At 53.0% G+C, this 23,212-nt stretch overlaps 1 protein-coding gene across 4 annotated transcripts; it reads left to right on the top strand.

Moving 5' to 3' along the window:
- Positions 1–8,499: 8,499 nt before the first annotated feature.
- On the top strand, positions 8,500–22,610 carry LDB1 (LIM domain binding 1). 4 transcript variants are annotated; one of them, XM_079900631.1, is made up of 11 exons: positions 8,500–8,947; positions 16,939–17,041; positions 17,167–17,211; positions 17,320–17,395; positions 17,491–17,593; positions 17,767–17,939; positions 18,496–18,618; positions 18,853–18,936; positions 19,029–19,152; positions 19,357–19,505; positions 20,217–22,610. In XM_079900631.1, exons 1-11 carry the CDS (start codon positions 8,923–8,925, stop codon positions 20,445–20,447), a joined length of 1,236 nt encoding a protein of 411 aa, XP_079756757.1. In that variant the 5' UTR covers positions 8,500–8,922; the 3' UTR covers positions 20,448–22,610. The 4 variants fall into 4 exon arrangements, with proteins under 4 accessions (XP_079756757.1, XP_079756754.1, XP_079756755.1 ...); XM_079900628.1 differs by having other exon boundaries at positions 8,772–8,947; positions 19,357–19,499; XM_079900629.1 differs by lacking the exon at positions 8,500–8,947 and adding an exon at positions 14,016–14,374.
- The last annotated feature ends 602 nt before the right edge of the window (positions 22,611–23,212 follow it).

Consider the following 23,212-nt stretch of genomic DNA (forward strand, 5'->3'; position numbering starts at 1 on the left):
CTGGACCGGGGCACGAACCCGTGTCCCCTGCATCGACAAGCGGACTCTCAACCACTGCGCCACCAGGGAAGCCCTACAGTGAACACTCTTGTACATGTATCTTTCCTTTCTTTTTTGCCGTGAGATCTTAGTTCCCTGACCGGGAATGGAACTCACACCCCCTGCAGTGGAAGCACTGAGTCCTAACCACTGGACTCCCAAGGAATACCCTTTTTTTTTTTTAATCTTTGCCTTTTTGTACACTCTTTCTATAGAATACTTTCCTCGAAAGGAGATTGCTGAGTTAAAGGGTATATATGTATGTACATTTGAAATTTCGGTGGACAATGCCAAATTGCCCTTCAGGAAGGTTGTATTAATACACATTCCCAGGGAATTCCCTGGTGGTCCAGTGGTTGGGACACTGCGCTTCTACTGCAGGGGACACAGGTTCAATCCCTGATCAGGGAACTAAGATTTTACATGCCGTGTGGCACAAAGTATTAAAAAAATAAAAAATAATACACATTCCCACAAAAAATTCATGAGAAGAGAGGACCTCTTGTTATGGACTGAATTGTGTGTGTCGTCCCCCCTTCACCATGGGCAAAATTCATGTGTTGAAGGGCTCCACACCCAATATGACTATATTTGGAGATAGAGCCTTTAAGAAGGTAATTAAGGGTAAATGACATAATAAAGGCAGGGGGTCTAATCCACTAGGAATGGTTGCAGAAGAGGAAGAGACACCTGCAAGCCAAGGAAAGAGGTCTCACTAGAAACCAGCCCTGCCAGCTCCTTGATCTTAATCTTCCAAACTCCAGAGCTGTGAGAAAATAAATTTCTGTTCTTTAAGCCACTTAGTCTGTGGTATTCTGTTAAGGAAGCCTGGGAAGGCTAATACAACTTTCTTTTAGTTAGTTTCTTTTTTCTAATTTTTTTAAAAATTTATTATTTATTTATTTAATTTATTTTTTTGGCTGCGTTGGGTCTTAGTTGCAGCACATGGGATCTTTGTTGAGGCATGCGGGATCTTTCATTGCGGCACCCTGGCCCTTCGTTGTGGTGTGAGGGCTTCTCTCTAGTTGTGGCGCAGCACGCATGGGCTCTGTAGTTGTGGCGTTCCGCTTCCAGAGTGCGTGCACTCTCTAGTTTGTGGCACACAGACTCTCTAGTTGAGGCCCGCGAGCTCAGTAGTTGTGGCACCCTGGCTTAGTTGCCCCGAGGCATGGGGGATCTTGGTTCCCTGACCAAAGATCAAACCCATGCCCCTTGCAGTGGAAGCACAGGGTGTTAACCTGTGGACCACCAGGGAAGTACCTTACTAACCTTTTGGGTGAAGTGAATCTGTTCACAATTCTCCCTATAAAATAGAGAGGGCAACAATAAAGTTTATTTCCAATAAACTTAGAAATAATTTGCCAGTGAGAAATCAGTAAGAACCAATACAGGGTGGCACAATTCTTCCTCTGTTGAAGAAACATTCTCTAAGAGATGCTCTGTAAATGCTGGTGATTTGGGCACTAATTATGGTCATTATTATAAGGATTAGACTCTGGGAAGAAGATTAATGTTAAAGAAAGCAGAAAGCTGTGCCCTTTTTTCTTTATTCAGCATATGATAAAAAAATATTCACCTACATGTGGTGTCTGCATGGAATCTACTAAAAAAGATACGAATATATCTCTAGGTCTCCACTGCCACCTAGACAGGAGTGTTGTGGCTACTAGTCTCCTTGGCTGGTGCATTCCTAAGGGCTAGGAAGGAAAACCTCAGAGACACAGGCCACCAAATATTGGGTGTCAATCACATCTTTGCCTGACTCCACATTCACCAAAGACTCATCTGATTATAATAACTGATTTCCCATATCATTTTCTATGGGGAGAGTGAGATGATCAAGTGAGACAAAATGCCCAGTTCACATGACATATATTTCTCAGTGTGAATTAACAAATCAACATTCTGGTTTACTTATTGAGTGCCTACTATGCACCAGGCAATGTTTTAGGCACTGAAGATACAGCAATGGCAAAACAGACCAACAAACACACAGAAACAAAAAAACCCTCCCTAACAGAGCTCACATTCTAGTGGGGAGACAATCTCCAAGTAAACAAAGAGTCAAAATAATTTCAGAGCACCAGAAGGGCTATCAGAAAATAAATGGGGGACTTCCCTGGTGGCACAGGGGTTAAGAATCCGCCTGCTCGCATGCCACAATTACTGAGCCCGCATGTCACAAATACTGAGCCTGCGTGCTGCAATTATGGAAGGCCGCACGCCTAGAGCCTGTGCTGTGCAACAAGAAGCCACCGCAATAAGTCTGCGCGCTGCAACTAGAGAATGCCCACGTGCAGCAACGAAGACCCAACACAGCCAAAAATAAATGAATTAATTAATGAGAAAAAAGAAATGGGATGGGACTTCCCTGGCGGTCCAGTGGTTAAGACTCTGTGCTCCCAATTCAGGGGCACGGGTTCAATCTCTGGTTGGGGAACTAAAATCCTGCATGGGGAAAAAAAAGAAAATAAATGGGATGGAGACTGTAAAAGGTAAGAGGGGACAATTTTATTTTATACGGTGTGATCAGGTAAGGAGGAGGAGATATTTGAAGTAAGACCTGAATCACAAGGAAGACCTAGCCATTCAAAGAGCATTCTAAAGAGCATTCTATGGTAAGAAGAACAGCCAGTGCATGGGCTCTCAAGTGACAACACGTTTTTTAAAATAAATTTATTTTATGTATTTATTATTTATTTTTTGGCGGCATTGGGTCTTCGTTACTGGCTTTCTCTAGTTGCGGTGAGCAGGGGCTACTCTTTGTTGTGGTGTGCGGGCTTCTCACTGCGGTGGCTTCTCTTGTTGTAGAGCACGGGCTCTAGGTGAGCAGGCTCAGTAGTTGTGGCGCATGGGCTTAGTTGCTCCACGGCATGTGGGATCTTCCCGGACCAGGGCTCAAACCTGTGTCCCCTGCATTGGCAGGTGGATTCTTAACCACCGCACCACCAGGGAAGTTCGACAACACTTTTTTTGTGTTCAAAAGGAAGACTAGTTTAACTAAGGAGTTCTAGAAAAGAGGCAGAGTAGTACCAAGATAATGTTTCATGTGTATTTAATTTGTGTGAATCAGTTTCCTGAATCTGATGAATTCTGATTAACTTCCTAAATTAAACCTCCAGACCTGCAACACTAAGGACCAGACCTGTTGTCATTGAAAACCCCCAGGATGGGTCCCAATAACCTCTGCCTCCTGTTATTCACACTCTTATGTAGTTCTCTCCCCATTTGTACCAGGGTTGGTCTGTGTAACCAATAAGATAAGGCAGAAGTGATGATATGTCACTTCCAAGATTAGATGATAAAACGACTGAGGCTTCAGCCCAGGTGTTTTTGTTTCTCTCTGTCTCTCTCTGATCTCTTACTCTAGTGACAGCAGCGTGCCATATTGTGAGCAGCCCCATGGAGAGTCCCATGTGGCAAAAAATTGAAGCCTCTGTCCAACAGCCATTGAAGAACTAAGGCCTGCCAATAACCACTACAGTGAACATGGAAGCTTATTCTCTAGCCCCAGTCAAGATGACTGAAGACCTGGACAACAGTTTGACTACAACCTTGTGAGAGACTCTGAGCGAGAACCAACAGCTTACCCACTCCTGGATTCCTGACCCTCAGAAACTGAGGGAAAAAAGATAAAAAATAAAAAAATAAAAAGAAACCAAGGGAGATAACAAAAGTTTGTTGTCTAAGGTGCTGAATTTGAGGGTATCTTGTTGCATAGTAATAGATAATTAATATACCTGGTTTACAGTTATTCTTTCAGGGAGATGCAAACTTTCAGGCAATATTCCTTTTAGTGCTTTATTTTTAGCCCCAAACAACCCACAGTTGAGGAATGGTTTACAGTCTTGAGCTTGCTCTCTCCTTGCAATATCCCTGGAAGAATTAGAAAAGTAGGGATTATTGTCCACATTCTACTGAGGAAGAAATTGAGGCTAAGGGAGGGTTAAACAATATGCCCAGGGGCACACAGTGAATAGAGTAGACTGTTTTCTTTGGTTCCTCTGTTCTTAGTAGTGTATCCCCCACTGTACTAAGCAGTTGCTTATGGAATGAATGAATAGGTTTCATCCCATTTGGTGGCATGCTCTGAAGGGGCATGGACCCTTTTAGAAGGAACTATTCCCAAATATTGGCATGTGTAAGAACCAACTGAGGCACTTCTTTAAAATGCAGATTCCTAGATCCCTTTCCTCCAGACGTAATGTTTCCTCCACACAAGGATGGGGCCTTCTACATATTTATTTGGCCAAATCTGCCAAACTGATTTGACAGAGAGAGGGATGGTAATGGTAAATGGTGATGGTGATGGTGATGGTAAATGGACAAGAAGGGAAGGAGTCACTTGTTGGAGCAGGGAAAGATAAATCCTATCAGAATTCTTATAATCATTTAGTAAGTGTTATAGGACACATATCAGGTTCTAGGCACCTTCTTAGGTGCTGGGGACAGAGCCATCAGTAAGACATATTTGCCATCTTGATGGAAAAAGAAGATTCGTCCTTGAAAGAAAGAGCAATACCAATGAGTATTTGAGGGAGTTTCAGGGCTAAGAGAAATGTGGGAGAAAATAGAGAAGGCCAAGGTCAAGGTCAGGAGAAGAAGTTGGATGGGACAGGTTCTAGGAGCTGGAAGAAGCAGGGAACCCACCTGTCCTAAAGCAGTCTAGCTCATTGCTTCTGCTGTCTGCCTCTCTGTGGGGCTCCTCTTCCCTTCTCCTTTCCTTACCACCTCATCTCTTCTCACTTCCCATTTTGCTTCATCCCCATGTCTAGAGTCCATCTTGCACTAATGACTGTATTTAAAAATATTGGAATGCCCCTGAATTATTCACTTTTTTTTTTGCCACGTCACATGGCATGCAGGACCTTAGTTCCCTGGCCAGGGACTGAACCCACGCCCCCTGCAGTGGAAGTGCAGAGTCTTAACCACTGGTCCCCCAGGGAAGTCCCTGAATTATTCACTTTAAAATGGTTAATTTATGTCATGTGATTTCACCTCAAAAAAGAAAATATTGGACTTCCCTGGTGGTGCAGTGGTTAAGAATCCGCCTGCCAATGCCAGGGGACACGGGTTCGAGCCCTGGTCCGGGAAGATCCCACATGCTGCGGAGCAACTAAGCCCATGCGCAACAGCTACTGAGCCTGCGCTCTAGAGCCTGTGAGCCACAGCTACTAAGCCTGCATGCTGCAACTACTGAAACCCACAATGCTGGAGCCCGTGCTCTGCAGCTAGAAGCCACCGCAATGAGAAGCCTGCTCACCTCAACGAAGAGTAGCGCCCGCTTGCCGCAACTGGAGAAACTCTGCGCACAGCAACGAAGACCCAACGCAGCCATAAAAAAAGAAAATACTGGGTGCTCAAATCTATCCATCCACATCAGCTAAGCCTGCCACCCTCCAGGACCTTGTCATTAAAGACCTTCCACATAGACTCATTGCCTTCCTACCACACCCCAGGGCTATCTGCCAGGCATCTGTGACTTCTCCCATTTTTGCCTGCAGCACAGTTTCCAGAGCTGCTCCAATGATGGTTTCCTCTTCTTCCCCAGGCCTAGTCCAGACTAGAAGTAAGGCAGAGAAGAGCACTGGGTCAAGTACTTGTTAGCTGTGTGACCTTGGGCAAGTTCAGGGAGGTGAATCGACTTAACTTAATCACCCATTCAACAGTACTGAGATAATATTCCCTTAAAGGAAACAGGACCAATAGATCAGCTGGGGTGGGAGTGAGAGGAGTACCTCCCCAGAGGAGGTGAAGGTGTAACTGAGGTTTAAAAGGCATTAACTAGTTAGTAGGCAAAGAAGACAGAGAAGAATGTTTTACAGAAAGTTTGAATTTATTAGCCTTCCTGAATCTGTTTTCTTGTTTGTTTAATGGCCAAAGGTCATTATTAAAAGTAAGTGAGATCTCAGGTGTGAAACACCTTGCACAGTACTGGGCACATAGTATATACTCAACAAATGCTGTTTTTCTTCTTCCCAGCCTTCCACCTTCCACATGTGTAATCCAGGAGAAGGGAGCCTTAGATTGAGAGGAGGCAAAGTCCCCTATAGGGTGGGTTATAAGCCCCTTTGTCCACTCAAGTGATTGGTGATCACCGTGGAATCTGGCCAAGCTAGTTATTTGGAATGAGTGGCCTTAGGGGTGAGTGGTTACAGGATTGGGGGAAGGCAAATTCGTACACAGTAGAGAGTGAAAGGGGTCCAGCCAATTCAGCCCACTCCTGAAATTTTTTTTTTTTTTTTGGCTGTATGCGGGCCTCTCACTGTGCATGGCCTCTCCCATTGCGGAGCACAGGCTCCGGGCCCAGCCGCTCCGCGGCATGTGGGATCTTCCCGGACCGGGGCATGAACCCGTGTCCCCTGCATCAGCAGGCAGACTCTCAACCACTGCACCACCAGGGAAGCCCCTGAAACTTTTGAAATAACCGATAACCTCAAAGAAAGCAGAAAGGAGCTAATGTATATTGAGTACTGACTACATGGCTGGCATTGGGCTAGGCGACTGGGCATACATTGTCTCATTTGACTTTCATCAAGCTGCAGGTACCAATTACAGAGGGTAAAGCTAGAGTTCAGAATGGGGAAGTCAGTTGTCCCAGGTAATTTGCTAGTGAGGGGCAAAGCTGGAATTCAAACTGAGGTTTCCAAAATTCCAGGCTAAGTTTCCATTGCTTTAGGTTCCCTTTACTCCCTGTAGTGCTGACCTCTGCCCTGCGGAATGTGGGGAGGAGGTGGACACAGGCAGGGGATGCTGCCAAGGAAATAACTGTGTAAGTGTGGATGGCTTCAGTCACATCCCTCTGCAGGCTTCTATCTCGCCCCCCCTTGCCCCCCAGAGGGTGGAGGTAGGGAAAGCTAGGGGTGGGGGAATCCACAATGTGGACGGAATGCTGGAGTTAGTGAGAGGCTATGCTTACAGTTCCCTTCCCCCACCCTCTCCTGAGCATAAGGGAGGGGATGCCCATCCCTGGGCAGGCCCTCTTTTCAACTCCCAGACTCTGCATCTGCCCTTCGTTTCTTGCTCCCTCAGCAAAAGCTTAAGGGGTCTCATAAACACTTAAGCTTCCACATCTATAACCCTCCCCCAGCCAGTCAAGCCAGCTGTGCAGACTCTGGGCAGGGGTGAGGGAACCTTCATAATCAATCCCCACCTAAGTAACAAAGGGAAGGAGGACCCTTCACCCAGTCTGGGGCAGACGCCCTAGGAAGGGGACACCAGGCCAGGTCCCCAGCATCTACTCCTGTAGCCCACCCTGAAGCTTAAAGAAGAGAAGCTAGCAGCTGGGGACCCCCCAGAAGGGAGGGGTCCAACTCTCTCTTCCAGACTTCTCCCCTCCCCTCCCTCCTCCCAGCTAATAGGTATTTCCTGTTTATGAGGCAGCTAAGGCTGGGCTTTTGGGAAGGGATGGAGATGGAGATGTTGCCCCCCACCCCAGCTGGGTTAGGGAATCCTTGAGGAGCGCCTGAAGGTTGGGAAGCTCCTCCCTGGGGAAGGAGTGTTCCTTACGTTGACCATCCACATCATCCTCCCTTCCACCCCACCCCCTCCAACTGAGGCCACAGCCCCTGCGGGTAGGGGGCACTGGAGGGGTTTGCTTCCTGTTCTTCCCAGTCTCGGAGGCCCTCAAAGGAAAGCAGCTTCCAGGCGATTGGGGGTGGGGGGAGCGGGGGGAGGGAGGCTGAAACTGGATGGAGAAAGGGGGAAGGGAGGTGAGCATCTTGACTGATGAGTCAGAGTCTGCAAGGGTAAAGGACAGCCTACGGATTCTCCCTCCCCAGACCAACCTGGCGGTCATTTCGCTGCCCGCCCTTCTCCCAGCAAAACACAGATCGCAGGCAATTAGGCGAGGGAGCGCCGGGACCTCACCTAATTAACCCTTTTAGGGCCAGTCCCAACTGGTTTAGCAGGCAAGGGAGGGGTAATTAATTTAGGGGGGAGGTGAATTCAGGGGTTGCTACTAGAATTAAGATAGTGCTGCTTTCCCCACCCACGTTGGGGTGGAAGCGCATAACCAGGGGCCTCCAGATTAAGATTGGGGTTTCAGCAGAGAGCATGGGCGGGGGGTCGGCAGTCGCGTTTCCCTCCCAGAGCGCGGCCGGGGGTGGAGAGAGAGAGCTACATCTCAAAGCCCACCCGGGCCCCGCCTCCCCCAGTCCCGGCTCCCGCTTCGGCTCCTCTAAGCTCCCAACCCAGCGGCGCCCGGAGGACGGACACCCAGCATGAGGCTTCGCTTCCTCTCCCTTCCCCTCGCCCGCCCTCTCCCGGGTCTCTGCCTCGGTCTCCTTTTTTAAAAGCTGCGTCACAAGCACGCCGAACTCGGAGCGCTGCCGGCCCCTCGCCGTCCGCCGCCGCGCGGCGCACGCAAGTCGCCGCCCGCTGCGCCCTCGCCCGGGTCACTTTGACACTGCTCTCCCCGCCCACTAGCAGGCAATTAGCATATTAATAAAGCCCGGCCCAGCCCGACTAGGGCTGGTGAGCGGGCGCCTACGAGAGGGAGAGCGAGAGCGAGAGCGAGAGGGAGCGCGAGAGCTAGAGGGGGCGAGCGGCAGCGGCGGCGGCGTTGGCGGCGGGGAGGGCGGCGGGAGCGCACAGACACGCACACGCACACGCGCACACACAGACACACACTCCGGGGACGCACACCCGCGCGCACACACGCAGAGACAGCTCGCCTTCCTGCCTGGCTTCCTTCCTGTCTGCTCCACGCCTGACAGGCCCCTCACTGCAGCCAGGGGCCGCCCGCACCGGGCCGAGGCCGGGCCGGGCCGGCGGCGAGGACAGCGGGGGCCGCGGGCGGCGGCGGCGGCTCATGCCCGGCCTGTCCCCGCGCGGGGCGGGCACCGTGACTTGGCTGGGCCCCCAGCGGCGGGCGATGTGAAGATGTCAGTGGGCTGTGCCTGTCCTGGTGAGTGGGGCGCGCTGCCGCCCGGCCCCTCCCCGAACCCTCCCTGCCGATCCTTCACCCCTTGTTTGGTGAGAACTTGTGTGTGGGGCGTCGATGGCATGGCTGTGGTCGGAGGCTTGAGGGGTGTGTGGGGCCTCAGTCGGGGGAAGGTTTTCCCCAACTGTGTAAATGCGCAGCAGCCCAGAGGCACGGGTAAGGGGCGCTGGGGTTAGCTTGTGTGTGTTTTTTGGTGGAGGAGGCTACTTAGGGAGGGGTTTTGGGGGGGCTGAAATTCCCAGAATTCCAGGGTGTTAGCCAATCAGAAGTGAGTCTGGACTTTTGACCCCCCCCTCAGGTCATCATACAGTTGTGATTGGCTGGTTTGGGTTGCCCCCCCTTCCCTGCTGCCTATTCCCTCTTACCTATTCTGTGACACCTCCCTCCAGGCTGTTTCTGAGGACCCTGTTTGGGGGGAGGGATTGATTGGGGGCCGTCTTGCCCCCCTCCAAATTATCCTGCCTGTTGCCAGGGAAGGTTGGCCCTCCTGAGGGACACGAGGTCCTCCTGGGGTGTGGGGGGCAGATAATTGGGCCCTTGGGTCTGGCATCTTCGCCCTAGTGGGAGGGGGAATGTGGCAGCCCCAGGCAAGCTAGGAAATAAGAGTGACTTGTGAGAATTGAATTGAGGGGAGCGATGCTTGACCCCAATGAGAGGACTTAGGTTCAGATACCTGCCTCCCCCCAAACACATCAGCTCTTGCCAGTGACAGACAGCCTGGATCTGAGTTCTTTCCTAGGGAGGAGGAAGGCCTGGGTCTGAGTTCTTCCCTGCTGCCAGGGAGAAGGAGAGGGGCCGTGTGACTGGAGAGGTGGTCTTCAGAGGGCCTCAGAACACGGTTTATATCCATCCCCAGGACTCTGGGTTCTTGAATTATCTGCAGGACCCCCTTCTGTCCCAGGCAGGAGTTAGCTTTCTCTGGAAAGTCAGGTATTCCTGAATCTAGCCTGGTTTGGATCCTTAGCCCCTCCAAATGCCCTGTTCTCTGGGAGGCCCATACCTCACAACTGGAAACCCCCCTCCCCCCAACACACATCCCCAAGGGAAGCTGCCAGTGCGGAAGCTTCCTTGAAAATCATGTGACCCGGGCCAAAGCTCTGCTGGGCTGGGCACACATTAAAGTGCCTGCTGAGGCTGACGTTTAAGGGGCATGGGGCCCAGAGGGAGGGCTAGTAGAGCCTAAGAATCCTGGGATATCCAGGTGTGGGAACCCCTGGCTCCTGCTGCAGAGGGTCGGGGAGAGGAGGAGAGGGAAGAGCCTGCCAAGCTGGAATCCTTCCTGGCCCCATCATTCCTCCTCCTACCAGCTTGGTGTGTGTGTTTGTGTATTTTCTTTACAATTGCCCCATGCTGAGTACCCTGTTCAGATCCATCCATTCTCTGAGTCCATCCCATGGCCTTGATCCTCCATCACCCTACATAAGCATAGCTAAAGCGCTGAGTCTTAAATATGATTATTAGTGCCTACAAATAGCGAGCAGGAGGTGAGTATGGAAAGGTTGTCAGGCTGGAGGTAGATGGGAGGTTGATCTTGAAGTTGAGGTAGGGTGCCTGGTCCTGTAGGAGAAGGGAGAAAGTTTCCCTCTCAGTCTCTCAGGGAGCAGCATGGGTACAGAAGAGGACCTGTATGTGTGAGGGGGGACAACTTAAGGCAGTGCCCTAAAAGGTATGTTCCTTTTGTGTGTCTGGTGATCTGGTTGGGGAAGAGGGGGCCTAAGATGGCCGAGAGTGGGGAATCATTTTCCTGAATGTGAGGAAGTCTTACGGATTGGTGCCACAGAGGATGGATGGAGGTTAGTCTTCAAGAGAACCACTTGGGGAGGGGCATGAGAGTGGCCTGGGGGTTAGAAATGGTAGGATTCGGGGTAAGGGAGGGCACCACGCTTGCATGGGTGTGTGTGAGCACATGGCTGAACACAGGGACCCCGTGGCAGCATGTCCAGTCCAGGCCTAAAGACCATCCCCCGCAACCTGAGCAGCCCTGGGGTGGGGGCCCAGGCGCCCTGGCAGGCTGCCTGCCTGCCGCCTGCCTGCCTGCCTGCCTGAGTCTCTCCTTTGTGCTCTGCTGTCTCCCGGCTCCTCCTCCCCCAGCCCGGCAGAGACAGCACATGCCCCACACATGTGACTGAGGGAAGCCAGAGCACACGCAGACCCACACACATGCACATGCAGAAGGAAACACTACAAGATACACACATACACACATCTAGCTCTCATAGTGCTCCTGGGGTGTGTAGTAGCTTCTGGGGCTTTGGTCAGGAGCAGGGAGGACCTCTGCTAAGGGACATCATCCTGGGCAGGGCAGGTTGCTGAGGGGGCCAGGGCCTGTCTGGGGCAGCATGTGACTCAGAAGGGTTAAGGTAGGGAGGAGTAGGGGGAGGGGAGGAGGCAGCAGTGGTGGCGGCTGGGAGCCAGGAGAGGAGGATGGCAGAGCGCCAGGCCAACGGGAGGCCGGGCACAGACAAAGGAAGGGGGGCAGGCACACTGGAGGCCTGGGTCAGGGAGCCCCAGGGGCCCGGGCAGGGGGCAGTGCTGGTACCTTATCCTGTGGGCTGGGGCGGGCTGCTCCCCTTCAGAATTCCCACCTCCAGCAGGGGTGCTCTTGCTCTTCCCTCCCTCATCACCTTTGTCAGTCTTTGCTGCTCCCTGCTTTCTCCCCACCCCACCTCCCACCAATTTTAGAGCCTTCTAACTCTGAGTTGCTCTCTTTAGTTGGACCTCATCTGCCCCTGTGCAAGTGGGAGAATTAAGTCCGAACTGAGAGAGGACTTGCTGGAGAAGGGGAACTAGGAGAGGGCCCGTTTTGAATGATATGCCAGGGTCTGGATACATCTTGGTATTTAGGGGCCCTTCTCCCTGAAATTTGAGGAGACAGACTGGGTGGGGGTTCTGAGTTCTGAACTGGATGCTGAAGCCAGAGCACACAACCATCTCCTCTCCCCAAGTAGATAGTCATTTGGGGCCTGGAGTGACCATTCCTTGGAGGGGGCAGGCAGTAGGAATGGCTGCAGTGCCCCAGGGCTGGGCTTGTGTGAGTGGGGTTAGAACCAGGGTTCCAGCCTCAGGCCCTCCTGTCTCACTGTAATCTGTGCAAGTTCGGATAATAGTCCCTGGATGCTATTAGGATCTCTTGAGGTACTGCCTGTGAATGTGCTTTGGAAAGTTTAAAGGCACAAAACAAATGACAGGAATTGTCCTGTCAGTGGGGGAGGAATGTAGTTATCCCAGAGTTGGGCTGTAAATTTGGGAGTCAGGACAAGTATCTCAAGTCCTGGTGGTAGGCAGTATGATGGTAGGCATTCTGGCTGAAGAGTATAGATTTCGATAGGTTTATGAAAGCCAGGATATATCATATGGCCAGGCCATGATGGAGAATGGTGTGCAGATTTCAGAGGGGGGTGGGGTTAGTCCCTGGGTAACAAATGGTCAGGGTATGTGTGTAGCAGTCTGTCAAAGGTTCAGGAGGTATAATGCAGTTTTGGGGTGTGTCTTGGGGCTTGGGGCATGTGCGTCACAGGTCCCACTGTGTATGTGTGTGTGTCCTGGGTTTGGGTTTATTTGAGGTTTGAGGTATATCACAGGTTGAAGTGTGTATCAGGTATGGATTTGTGTGAGAGTGAGCTGTGTTAATTGTGTGTGGAGGATGTTCACAGAGCCAGATGCAATAGTATTATTATTGCACAGTCAGCTGGTGTGTATGCCATCCTGTTGTGGGGCTGTGTGTGAATCTGGTTGGGGGGGGTGGGAATACAAAGCTGAGACTCAAATTGCAAAGAAGAAGGAAGTCCTTACTGCCCCCCACTTCCCATGTGAGAGAGAGAGAGAAAGAGAGAGAGAAAGAGAGAGACTGTGTGTGTGTGTGTGTGTGTGTGTGTGTGTTTCTGTCCAGGTAGTAGGGCCTGGACCACTATGCAAGTTTTAGAAAAGCCCCCTCTCTTGGGCTTCCCCCCTTGCATTGGAGAACAGGTTCCTACCCTGGTAACCATATACCATTTTTTCCTAGGGTTTGGGGGAGGATTCAGCAGCAGACTAGACCCCTTCTGGGGACCCTCAGATGGGCAAGTTTGCCTTCCTGAGCTCTAACAGAGCCCCTTTCCCTTACACCCACGTGCCTCCGGTGGTGGTGGTGGTGGTGGTGGTGGTGGTGGTGGTGGTGGTGGTGGTGATGATGGGTGGGTGGGGGAAAGGGGGCTTCCTGCAAAGGTAGTCAGCATTTGGAACTAAGCTGGGTTGGGGGCAGGGAACGTGGAGTGTCCCCCTCCTTCCAATCAGTGTTTACAGGCTGAAGTCTGAGAGTGTCTCTGTCAAAAATAACCCCCTGGAGCCTTCCCCCCAGCTGCTCTGGGATTTCACCAGCCACGGGTGGCTGCTCAGGCCAGCCTTCAACCCGAGAGATCACTAGGGAGAGGAAGAGAGATTTGGGGGATGTTTGGGAGACCGTTAGAAGATACTGGGAGTCTCCAGAGAGGACGAGTGCCCTCCTCCATCCCTGCCTGTGGCTTAGGCTCCCCAGCTCACCCCTGAGCACCCCGCTTGGGGCTTGGGAGCGGCATTCCAGTTCCTGGCTCCCACAGCCCTCCCCTCCATCCCGGTCTCTCCAGACCCAGTCTCTCTGTATCCCTCTCTCCGGCCTGTCCCCTGTCTCTCCCAGTCTCTGTCTCTCTTTTGTTTTTCTCAGCAGTCCTCCCTGCCTGCCTCCCTCTCTCAAGCTCACTCCCTCCCCTCTCTCCCTCTTCCTCTTTCCTCGCAGGGAGGGGGCGGGGCCGGTGGGGGCAGCTCCACCCTCCGCCCGCCCTGGGGCCTCATTCTGAGAGAGGCTCTGAGAGAGCCAGCGGGGAGGGAGGGAGAGAAAGGGAGAAAAGGAAGGGAGCCGGCGGGGCGCTGTGTGTGTCTGTGCGTGAGCGAGTGTGAGCGAGTGTGAGTGCCGGGCCCTGCCTCTGCTGGTGCCCCGGCGGAGGGGCCTGCTGGCCTGGGGAGGGCGGGCGGGCTGCTTGGAGGCAGAGGCAGAGGCGGCGGCGGGGAGAGCAGAGGAGGAGGAGGAGGAGGAGGAGGAAAGAGCGGAGCAGCCATTGTTGAGGGAAACCTTGCAAACAAAGAAGGCTCCGGACTCCCCGCGGCCCCCCGCCCCCCAGGCCGGCCCCCTGGCCCCGGGTCCCCAGCCCAGTGGCCATTGTAACTTTCTCCCGGGGCTGTGGCCGCCGTGGGGCGAGCCGAGGCCGTGCGTGCGAGTCTTTGTGCAGCCCGCGGAGTGGAACTCCCAGCCAGGCCTGCCTGTCCCACTCGGGACATGAGCGGCTGAAGTTGGCCCCCCCTCAGGCCTCACCCCTGCCAGGGCCCCTCTGGGCTCGCAGCCGCTCCCCGCACCTCTCCTGGCCCCCTCAGTTCTCCCAGGTAAGTAAGTCTGGGCACCCTGCAAGCCTGTTGGGGGTGGGTGGAAGGTCCTCCATCTGGCCCGGGCCTGGTATGCTGGCTGTGAGAGAGGTGACCCAGCTCATAGAGGAGAGGGCTCTCGGGCCTGCTGACCTCTGGTCAGCCCCCAGAGGGAGGGGGCTTGCCCTCGGGTCAGGCTGGTTACCATGGAAATACCCAGCTGGAGGTGCCCCCCTAGGCCACAGGATGCAGCTTCCATTCTGAGAAAACTTTACTAGTTCTGGGCTCTTCCTCTCTCCTCCCCCTTCCTAAGGGCTCCTAGGTTGCTAGAGGTGGGAGACGGGACTCTGCCTGACTCCAAGACTGGATGACACATCCATCCCCTCACCCCCACCCCCACGTTGCTCCCTCTACCCCTGCTGCTGGGGACAGGCAGCAGCAGGGACAGATGGTCTGGGTGATGTTCCCTCCCCTTCTCTTCTCACTCCCCAGCCCTTGTGCTGGGGCTACTGGGAGTTGCTATGGCTCTGGAGAGATGCTGAGTTTATTTGTGTCCATTCACTGGTCGTGTAAATAGAGGCCCCAGAGCTTTGGGCTTTAGCTCCTCAGTACTGTTACCTAGCCCCAGGCAATGCCTGTCATTTCTCAAGTGAGAAATTGAAGCTCTGAAACTTTTTTCAGAGTTAGAGAGGAACCCTGGTGTTTTGCCTCCCTTCTCTTTAGGGTCTTGAGCTGATACATTTCAAGTGGTCCTGAAACTGAGGGGCAGGGGCAGTAATGCTTTTGGGGAAAGGAGGGCCTAGGTAGGGGATGAGGGCCAGGTCTAATAATCTAGACTACTGGGTGCATTGCCCAGGCCTGGCTTCTGGTTGCTAATGTGAGCTTTGACTTCCTACATGGCCTTGTCCACCTGTCTGTGGAGTGGGGGGACTTGGGGTTGGGTGGGACTGCCTCTTTCCTGAGGACACATGCTCCTCATTCAGTCCTGACTGGCATGTGAAGGCTGTGTATGTCGTGCTGGGAGCATTTGGATGTGGCCTGTGAGAGCTCATGCGTGGGGCAAGGGCCTGTTGCAGGCACCCTGATCCTGCCTGGGGCTGCTGGGTTCCAGCCCTTGGTAGACATGTTGGGGCGAGCTGAGGGTGCAAGCCTGCTAGGCAGGATGAGGCACACGCGTGTGCAGGTACACACAGGCTCTGAGTCTTGGCACTGAGTCTTTGGGGACGGTGGAGGGTAGGCCTCTCTGGGACCCTCCTTTGGCCCATATTGTGAGGAGGGGACCCAGGGGAGAGAATTAAATGATACATGTTGGTACAGGGTCTTCCTTTGTCTCTTCCTCCCAAGGAACAAAATAGATTTTGTATCTAAATTGGAGATGGGGCTCAGATACAGCCGATACAGCTACCCTTCCAAATGCAGTCAAGTTTGGGGGACATGAGGAAGCAGCTGTGACTAGGACTCTGCTTCACGATCTCCTCCTGTCTGGTGGGGAGGGGATAAGTGGCATTGTGAGGGTACCTGGCTCTTACCTAGCTATGAAAGTAACACTTCTTCCAGTCAGGTAATAGTAGAGCAGGAGTAGAACTGTGTATGCTTCTGAGTGAGGTGGAGAGGGGACACATGAGCTCATGCACAGATACACACAAGCAGAGACCCTGTCTAGTTACCACTTGCCTCCTAGACTGAGCCCCTGAAACCTAGGCTCCTTCCCTGGGGCTGTTTATTTTCTATATGTAACTAGAGTGGGACCCATTGGAGGCCCGTCTACCTCACTCCCTCACTGCAAGTCTAAGGAGAGAAAAGGGGTTGAGGCTTTGGGTTTCTGGTTTGGAGACAATACTAGACCCATGGTGGGTGTGTGTGTGGGGGGCTGGGCTGATAAGGGAGTGGCCGTTGGTGTGAGAGGCAGAAGGCCCAACTGGTTATCTGGTGGGCGGCACCCAGCAGGCACTACCCCCCCCCCTTTATCTTTCTATCCCCTGCCCTCCTGAGACCCTGGGGGTGGAGAAGGAGCAGGGAGTTGGCAAAATCCCCCTTTACCCTCCCCCAACCTGGTCTCCAGAGGGCAATAGAGGGGTAAATACTATAGGATATGGGAATCGGAAGACTAGGCTTGAGCCCTAGGACTTGAGTTCTAACTCTGCCAGTTAGTAGCTGTACGATCTTGGTAAGTCCCTTTGAACTTTTAGTTGCTTCATTTATAAAATGGGAATGTTACACTCGACCCTGCTACCTCACAAGGTTGTGATGACGATTAAACAAAACAATGTAGATGAAAAGGGAGTTTATCAAAATTTTAGATTCTGATATTTAGATATTTATTTATCTTGTGGTGCTGACATTTCTTCCCAGGTTCAATTCTGTCATCCAGGGCTCAGCCACATGAAGAAATGGGGTCTTGGGTATTAGGGCTGAGAACTTCTAGTTTCTTAATAAAAACTGGGATAGGTGCTCCGTAGGGTAGTCTCCCTCCCCTAGTGCCCTCGGGGGCTCCAGAAGACCAGTCCCTGTGCATACAGTCTAGCAGACTTCCAGGAGCACTGCCAAGAGGGACTCAGGAGACCTCTTCTTTCTTTCCCTTCTAGGTTGTTCCTCAAAGTCATTCAAGCTGTACTCACCCAAGGAGCCCCCGAACGGCAACGCCTTCCCCCCCTTCCATCCCGGCACCATGCTAGATCGGGATGTGGGGTGAGTTTCTTGTCCACTTCCTGTTCCTTCCCCAGATGGCATCCTGCCTGAAAAGGGGAGGGAGTGACACCCCCCAATAATTCCTGTCTTCCACCCCCATTCTCATAGCCTCTTCCCTTACACAGCCCAACTCCCATGTACCCGCCTACCTACCTGGAGCCTGGGATTGGGTAAGTGGAGCCCAGTGGGGAGGTTGGTGCTTTCCATTACAGGGGTGAAGGCGGGGGTGGTGGGGGGAGGCTCTGCTCCTACTGATCTCCCTTCTTCACTTCCCCCAGGAGGCACACACCATATGGCAACCAAACTGACTACAGGATATTCGAGCTTAACAAACGGCTTCAAAACTGGACAGAGGTATAGCCAAGGGAAAGGAGCTTGGAGGGAGAGGGCCATCTGGGCACCCCTGTGGCATGTCTTCTGACACACACACCCTTCCCTGTGCTTCTTAGGAGTGTGACAATCTCTGGTGGGATGCTTTCACGACTGAGTTCTTTGAGGATGATGCCATGTTAACCATCACTTTCTGCCTGGAGGATGGACCAAAGAGATATAGTGAGTGACCTCTGGGGGTCCTGCCAGTGCCGCTGTAAGAGCGTACATCTCCTGTGTCCTTCTAAGATCTGGGCGTGGGTATTTGTCCTAGGGGATCTGTCTTGGCAGGGATGGTATCTGCCTGACCACTTTTGAGATCCTTCTGTTCTGAAGAGTTTGTCCCATCTCTGCAGCCATTGGCCGGACCCTGATCCCACGCTACTTCCGCAGCATCTTTGAGGGGGGTGCTACGGAGCTCTACTATGTACTTAAGCACCCCAAGGAGGCATTCCACAGCAACTTTGTTTCCCTTGACTGTGACCAGGGCAGCATGGTGACCCAGCATGGCAAACCTATGTTCACCCAGGTTAGCACCCAGTTGGATGTGGAGCACTGAAGTACGTGGGTTTGATTCCCCTTCTGGCTCCCAAAAATGTACTTGGCTTTTCCCCAGGGAGACATAATGGGAAGTGGCAGGATGCACAGGGATGGCAGGCATGCTGCAGTATTCAGCAGACATGTATTGAGTTTGTACATGACAGTTTTCTGGGCCTCAGGGAGACACCAGTGAACAAGAGCCTGTCCTCATGGAGCTTATGGCTGACGAGTGTTTTACTAGCTACAAGAGGAGAGGACAAGAATCTGTTAAGCGTTTCTACTGTGTGTGTGTGTGTGTGTGTGTGTGTGTGTCTGTGTGTGTGCGTGTGTCTGTGTGTGTGCGTGTGTCTGTGTGTGTGTGTCTGTGTGTGTGTGTGTGCCAGTGTGGCAGGTATATGAGGAGATGGTCCATGTCAGTTATGCACCCAGATTTCTGTTCAGGTGGCAGGAGTGTATGTAGTGGGAGAATCATGAGGAAACAGGGGAACCGGTATACTTTTGCGTATGTGGGGAGGTGAGCAGACTTGTGACAAGCTTGTTTCCAGGTTTGTGTGGAGGGCCGGTTGTACCTGGAGTTCATGTTTGATGACATGATGCGGATAAAGACGTGGCACTTCAGCATCCGGCAGCACCGAGAGCTCATCCCCCGCAGCATCCTTGCCATGCATGTGAGTTGTGCACAGAACCTAAGCCACAAGGCTGAGGGCAGGCAGCGGGAAGGGTGGAACGAGGTCTGCCATTACCCACCAGTGGCCCTAGACAGAGGGTTGAAGTTTATCCATCTGAAAAATGGGTTTTTATATAGTAGTCCCTCTTCTCTTGGGTGTCACGAGGCTAAGATGATAGGGCAGGTGAGCAGATGCAACCCAGGTACTAGTATTCTTACCTTTCTCCTCCTCTAGGCCCAGGACCCCCAGATGTTGGATCAGCTCTCCAAAAACATCACCCGGTGTGGGCTGTCCAATTCCACTCTTAACTACCTCCGAGTGAGTCTCTGATCACCCAATTTCTGCCCCATCCCATTTGGTCTCCACTCCACGTCTGTCCCCTGACAAGCCACTAACTGGTCTCCCCCCAGCTCTGTGTGATACTCGAGCCCATGCAGGAGCTCATGTCCCGCCACAAGACCTACAGCCTCAGCCCCCGTGACTGTCTCAAGACCTGCCTCTTCCAGAAGTGGCAGCGCATGGTAGCACCCCCTGGTGAGTGCCTTGCACCTGCACCTGCTCTTACCAGTATCTGATGCTGCTTCCCCAAGGCTGTATCGCTGTCTCCTCACAAAGCCCTTTCCTCTTTCCTGGGTCTGCGAGATTGGGATCAGGGTAGGCTCAGGCTCCTTAGGAGCCAGAATGGGGAATAAGGGTCCCAGGGTGCTACCCCACCTGAGTCTCCTTTCCCTGGCACAGCGGAGCCTGCACGGCAGCAGCCCAGCAAGCGGCGGAAAAGGAAGATGTCAGGGGGCAGCACCATGAGCTCGGGGGGTGGCAACACCAACAACAGCAACAGCAAGAAGAAAAGCCCAGCCAGCACCTTCGCCCTCTCCAGCCAGGTACCTGTAAGCATCTCGGCTTTCTTCTCTCTTCTGGGCTGCCCCACTGCTGGCCCCTGACCCTTGACCCTGTCCCATCCTGAGCTCACTAGCAGACGTAGAAACAAAGACAGTTTTTCCCAGTGTACTTTGCCATCGTGGGCTGACTCTTGTCCCTGATGACAGTCCTTGTCAGTCACGTGCATGATTGTGATCACACAGACTCAGACGTAGCAACGTACGACATCAAGGGACGGAGACAGCCATGGGAATGTATGGACATAAAGGACAGACAGCTTAGGGGCACACAGACCACCAGAGAGACACACACGCTGACAGAGGGACACACAGACTTGAATGTGTGCAAATCTAGAATACATACATGCACATACGTTTCCCCACCGGTGTTTTTGATCTGCTCCTTCTCTCTTACATTGGACAGAAGTTCAGGAGCCCCCTAAAATTTTGGAGAGATGGACTAGGGAGCTAGAGGAGTAGACTGACTTCTCCCAGAATCCAGTGGATATAGGTTAAAGGCTGTGATGCTTTGCAGTCATTCAGTGGGAAGTATTCCAGGGGCGGAGGGTATCAGAGGAGTTGGGGTTTTAAATTGGGGTATAAGTTGGGGGGTGTGGGGTTGAGTTTCCCGGGTGGGTGTTGGGGCTCTGGGGGTATCTGCTGCCCTGGGCTGGGCGAGCCCCTGCCCCGATTATGTTTGGGGACCTCCGCCACTCTCAGGATGTGATGGTGGTGGGGGAGCCCACCCTGATGGGCGGGGAGTTCGGGGACGAGGACGAGAGGCTCATCACCCGTCTGGAGAACACCCAGTTTGACGCGGCCAACGGCATTGACGACGAGGACAGCTTTAACAACTCCCCTGCCCTGGGCGCCAACAGCCCCTGGAACAGCAAGCCTCCGTCCAGCCAAGAGAGCAAATCGGAGAACCCCACGTCACAGGCCTCCCAGTAAAGGCTTTGCCATGGCCACCGCCACCCAGCGCTCTGCCTGTCTTCCCCACCCCTCGAAGCCCCAGGGAGCAGAAGACAGAATGAAGAGACTGAGCATCTAAAATGGGCAGCCTCATCCACCCGCTTCAGGGAGGAACTGGACTCACTGGGGGCAGGTGCCAAGATTTGCCCCCCCAGTGGCCCTGGGCTGGGGCTGGCCTCTGCAGAGCCTTTTGGGGAAGGGGGTACTCATGTGGATGCCTGTGTGGACCCTGGGCCTCTGAGAAATGTCCTGACCACCTCCCAGGGCATTTGCCTCCATCCTCACCCCAGGTTCTGGGTTCCCTCATCCTCCTGACTCCACCCTCTTCAAGCCTGGGGTTGTCTATGCCCACAGCCCTTAGGGACTTAAAAGTTATGGGGCTTGATTGAATGCCCCTCCTCCAAACCCTCCCCTTAGGTGGCTGGTAGTAGAGGGGTAAAGCTTTGGGCTCCTCCCTTCTGCCACCTATCCCAGCTCCAAGTTTTTTAAAAAATAATATTATTAAAGATGTAAGTTTAAATAAAAAATCACTCATGTCCCCTATTTCCCCTTATTAAAGGTCCAGCTACCTCCCTATGCCTGGCAGGTGGAGAGCTTAGGGCCTATGTGGAGGTAGTGGGGTATGCATCACCGTTTTACACAGTTTGGAGAGCTTCAGACCAAGGAGACACTTTGCCATCTCTCTTCTCTTTTCCTCTGGGGTGACTGGAGTTGGGGAAGGCATGCCATGGGGGTAGGGCGCCATTGATGGCCTCACTTTTGTGACAGCCCCCTGCTGTTGTCTCTGTCTCCCCATCTTCTAGGACTCTGGCCTGCCCTCCTAGTGCTTGTGACTCCTCCTATCCCAGCCCCCAACCCCCTCCCTCCACGGTGTGTATATTCTTTACAAGTCCTCCACTAGAGCAGCTGTCTTGGATGGGGTGAGGGGGAGGCTCCCTGCCTTAGGGAGTGTGGAGGGAAGGGAGCAGCCTTGTTTGTCACTGTGTTTTTTGTTTTGTCTCAGTTGGGCAGGCATGGGTGGAGGAGGGGTTCATCCACTCTCCAGTACTCTCTTTCCCCAACTCCTCAGACTGCATATCTAGTCCTCCCCTGCCCTTCAAGGAGGGGGAGAAGCCACTGAGGGTGTCCCAGCTCTGAGCCCACCAGGGAGCAATAGGCTTTTGTCCTCCAGCTGAAGTAAAGGCCCTTCATCTCCCAGTATCTCCTCTCTCCCCTTCTTCATAGAAGGACAGGGGAGGCAGCCAGGATCCTCAGCTCTGTTTCACAATTGGACATGTGGAGGCTCCAGGCCCAGGGTGAGGCCGAGAGCAGGGTCCCATGAGTCTGGACGCAGCTCTGTGGCTTCGCTGCCTTCTCCTGTGGCCAGTTCCAGAAGTGTTAGCACCACCTCTCTCCCCACTCTTCCTTCTGGATTCTGGGGTCCCCCACATCCTGTTTCCTCTACTCCAGCTGCCACTTTTGGAAGGATATTGTGTCAGGAGCTGAGGGAAGGGGTAGGGAAGGTGGATGTCCCACCCCGCTCGCTGTAATGCCTTTTTTTTTTTTTTTTTTTTTTTTTTTTTTTTGGGCCATTTGAGTCATGTATGGTACCGCTCAATAAAGAGACTTTTTGGTTTGAGAGTGTCTTGGTTGGTCATTGATGCCTATAATGACTCAGTCCAAGGCAGTCTTTTTCCCCTCCTTCCTGCAGTCCCTAACACCAGTCATTGGGGAAGAGGCATGGATTGGGCTTGTGAATTCCCCCTCACTCCCATCTCACATTTCCCCTCACTCTTCTGGTGGTGTTCTTGATGTGTCCTAGGCTGCCCTGTATTCCTCAAAAGTTGACTTCCCAGCCCCTCCCAGGACTATTGTTCCTCACCCCTAACTGTCATGGGGCTGCCAGACAGGTGGTGGCCCTCTGCAGGCTGGGTTCCTGGGATAGATAGACCTGGATTAAGCTGTTGGGGGAGGGGTGGAAGAAGGGGTCCTTGCCTAGGAGGGGACTTGGATTGGAGGAGCTTTGGGTGGTTAAATTCTTGGGAGACTCAGTCCTGTTTTTGTCAGATTCCTACCCCTACCTGGCCTCTAGCTTACCAGCCCAGCTGAGATCTGAGCTAGTCTCCTCTGGTGCTAGGTCCCTGGGTGGGGAAGTGGGAGAGTAGTGGGGTTGTCTCCTTGCTGACTTTGGGCTGAGGCACAGAGAGAGGAGGATGCTTAAGCACTATTGCTAGGGGACAGCCTGAAGCTCCACAGAGAGATGGTAGAACGAATAGGGCACTTCTCAGACTCCTTTCCAGGTATTCTCCCTGATTCCCCTCCTTCCCCACTATTATAGAAGATTGGCAAGATAGGGAGATACTGCAGTGGGTTGGGGAGGGGTATTAGCACCTGCAAAAACCCCTACCCAGTCTCCCTCATTTTCTTTTTTTTCTTTTCTTTTTCTTTATTTTTGGTTGTGCCGCGCATCTTTCAGGATCTTAGTTCCCTGACCAGGGATTGAACCCGGGCCACGGCAGTAAAAGCGTCAGGGAATTCCAAGTCTCCCTCATTTTCATCCCAGACAGGGGAATCTGAGGCCTCAGACTGTTCCCTCACTAAGGTCTCTGGATCTCAAGTAAGGCCTCATAGACCTGCACCTCTGCCCCCACCTCCCAAGCTGGCAGGAAGAAACCAGAGGAAAGGACTGCATGGCCCACCCCACACCCTTTCCAGTCCATGCAGTTACCTCGGCCCTGCCCTGCTGCCAGCCCAGCTCCTCGTTG

Source organism: Stenella coeruleoalba, assembly GCF_951394435.1.
Source record: "Stenella coeruleoalba genome assembly, chromosome: 16".
NCBI classification, from domain to species: Eukaryota; Metazoa; Chordata; class Mammalia; order Artiodactyla; family Delphinidae; genus Stenella; species Stenella coeruleoalba.

Excerpts from the sequence above, each read along its gene's own strand:
- LDB1 (XM_079900631.1), top strand. The coding sequence starts at position 8,923 with ATGTCAGTGGGCTGTGCCTGTCCTG. Across the intron at positions 17,396-17,490 it reads GGCTTCAAAACTGGACAGAG|GAGTGTGACAATCTCTGGTG; the intron begins GTATAGCCAAGG and ends TGTGCTTCTTAG. Across the intron at positions 18,937-19,028 it reads CCACTCTTAACTACCTCCGA|CTCTGTGTGATACTCGAGCC; the intron begins GTGAGTCTCTGA and ends GTCTCCCCCCAG.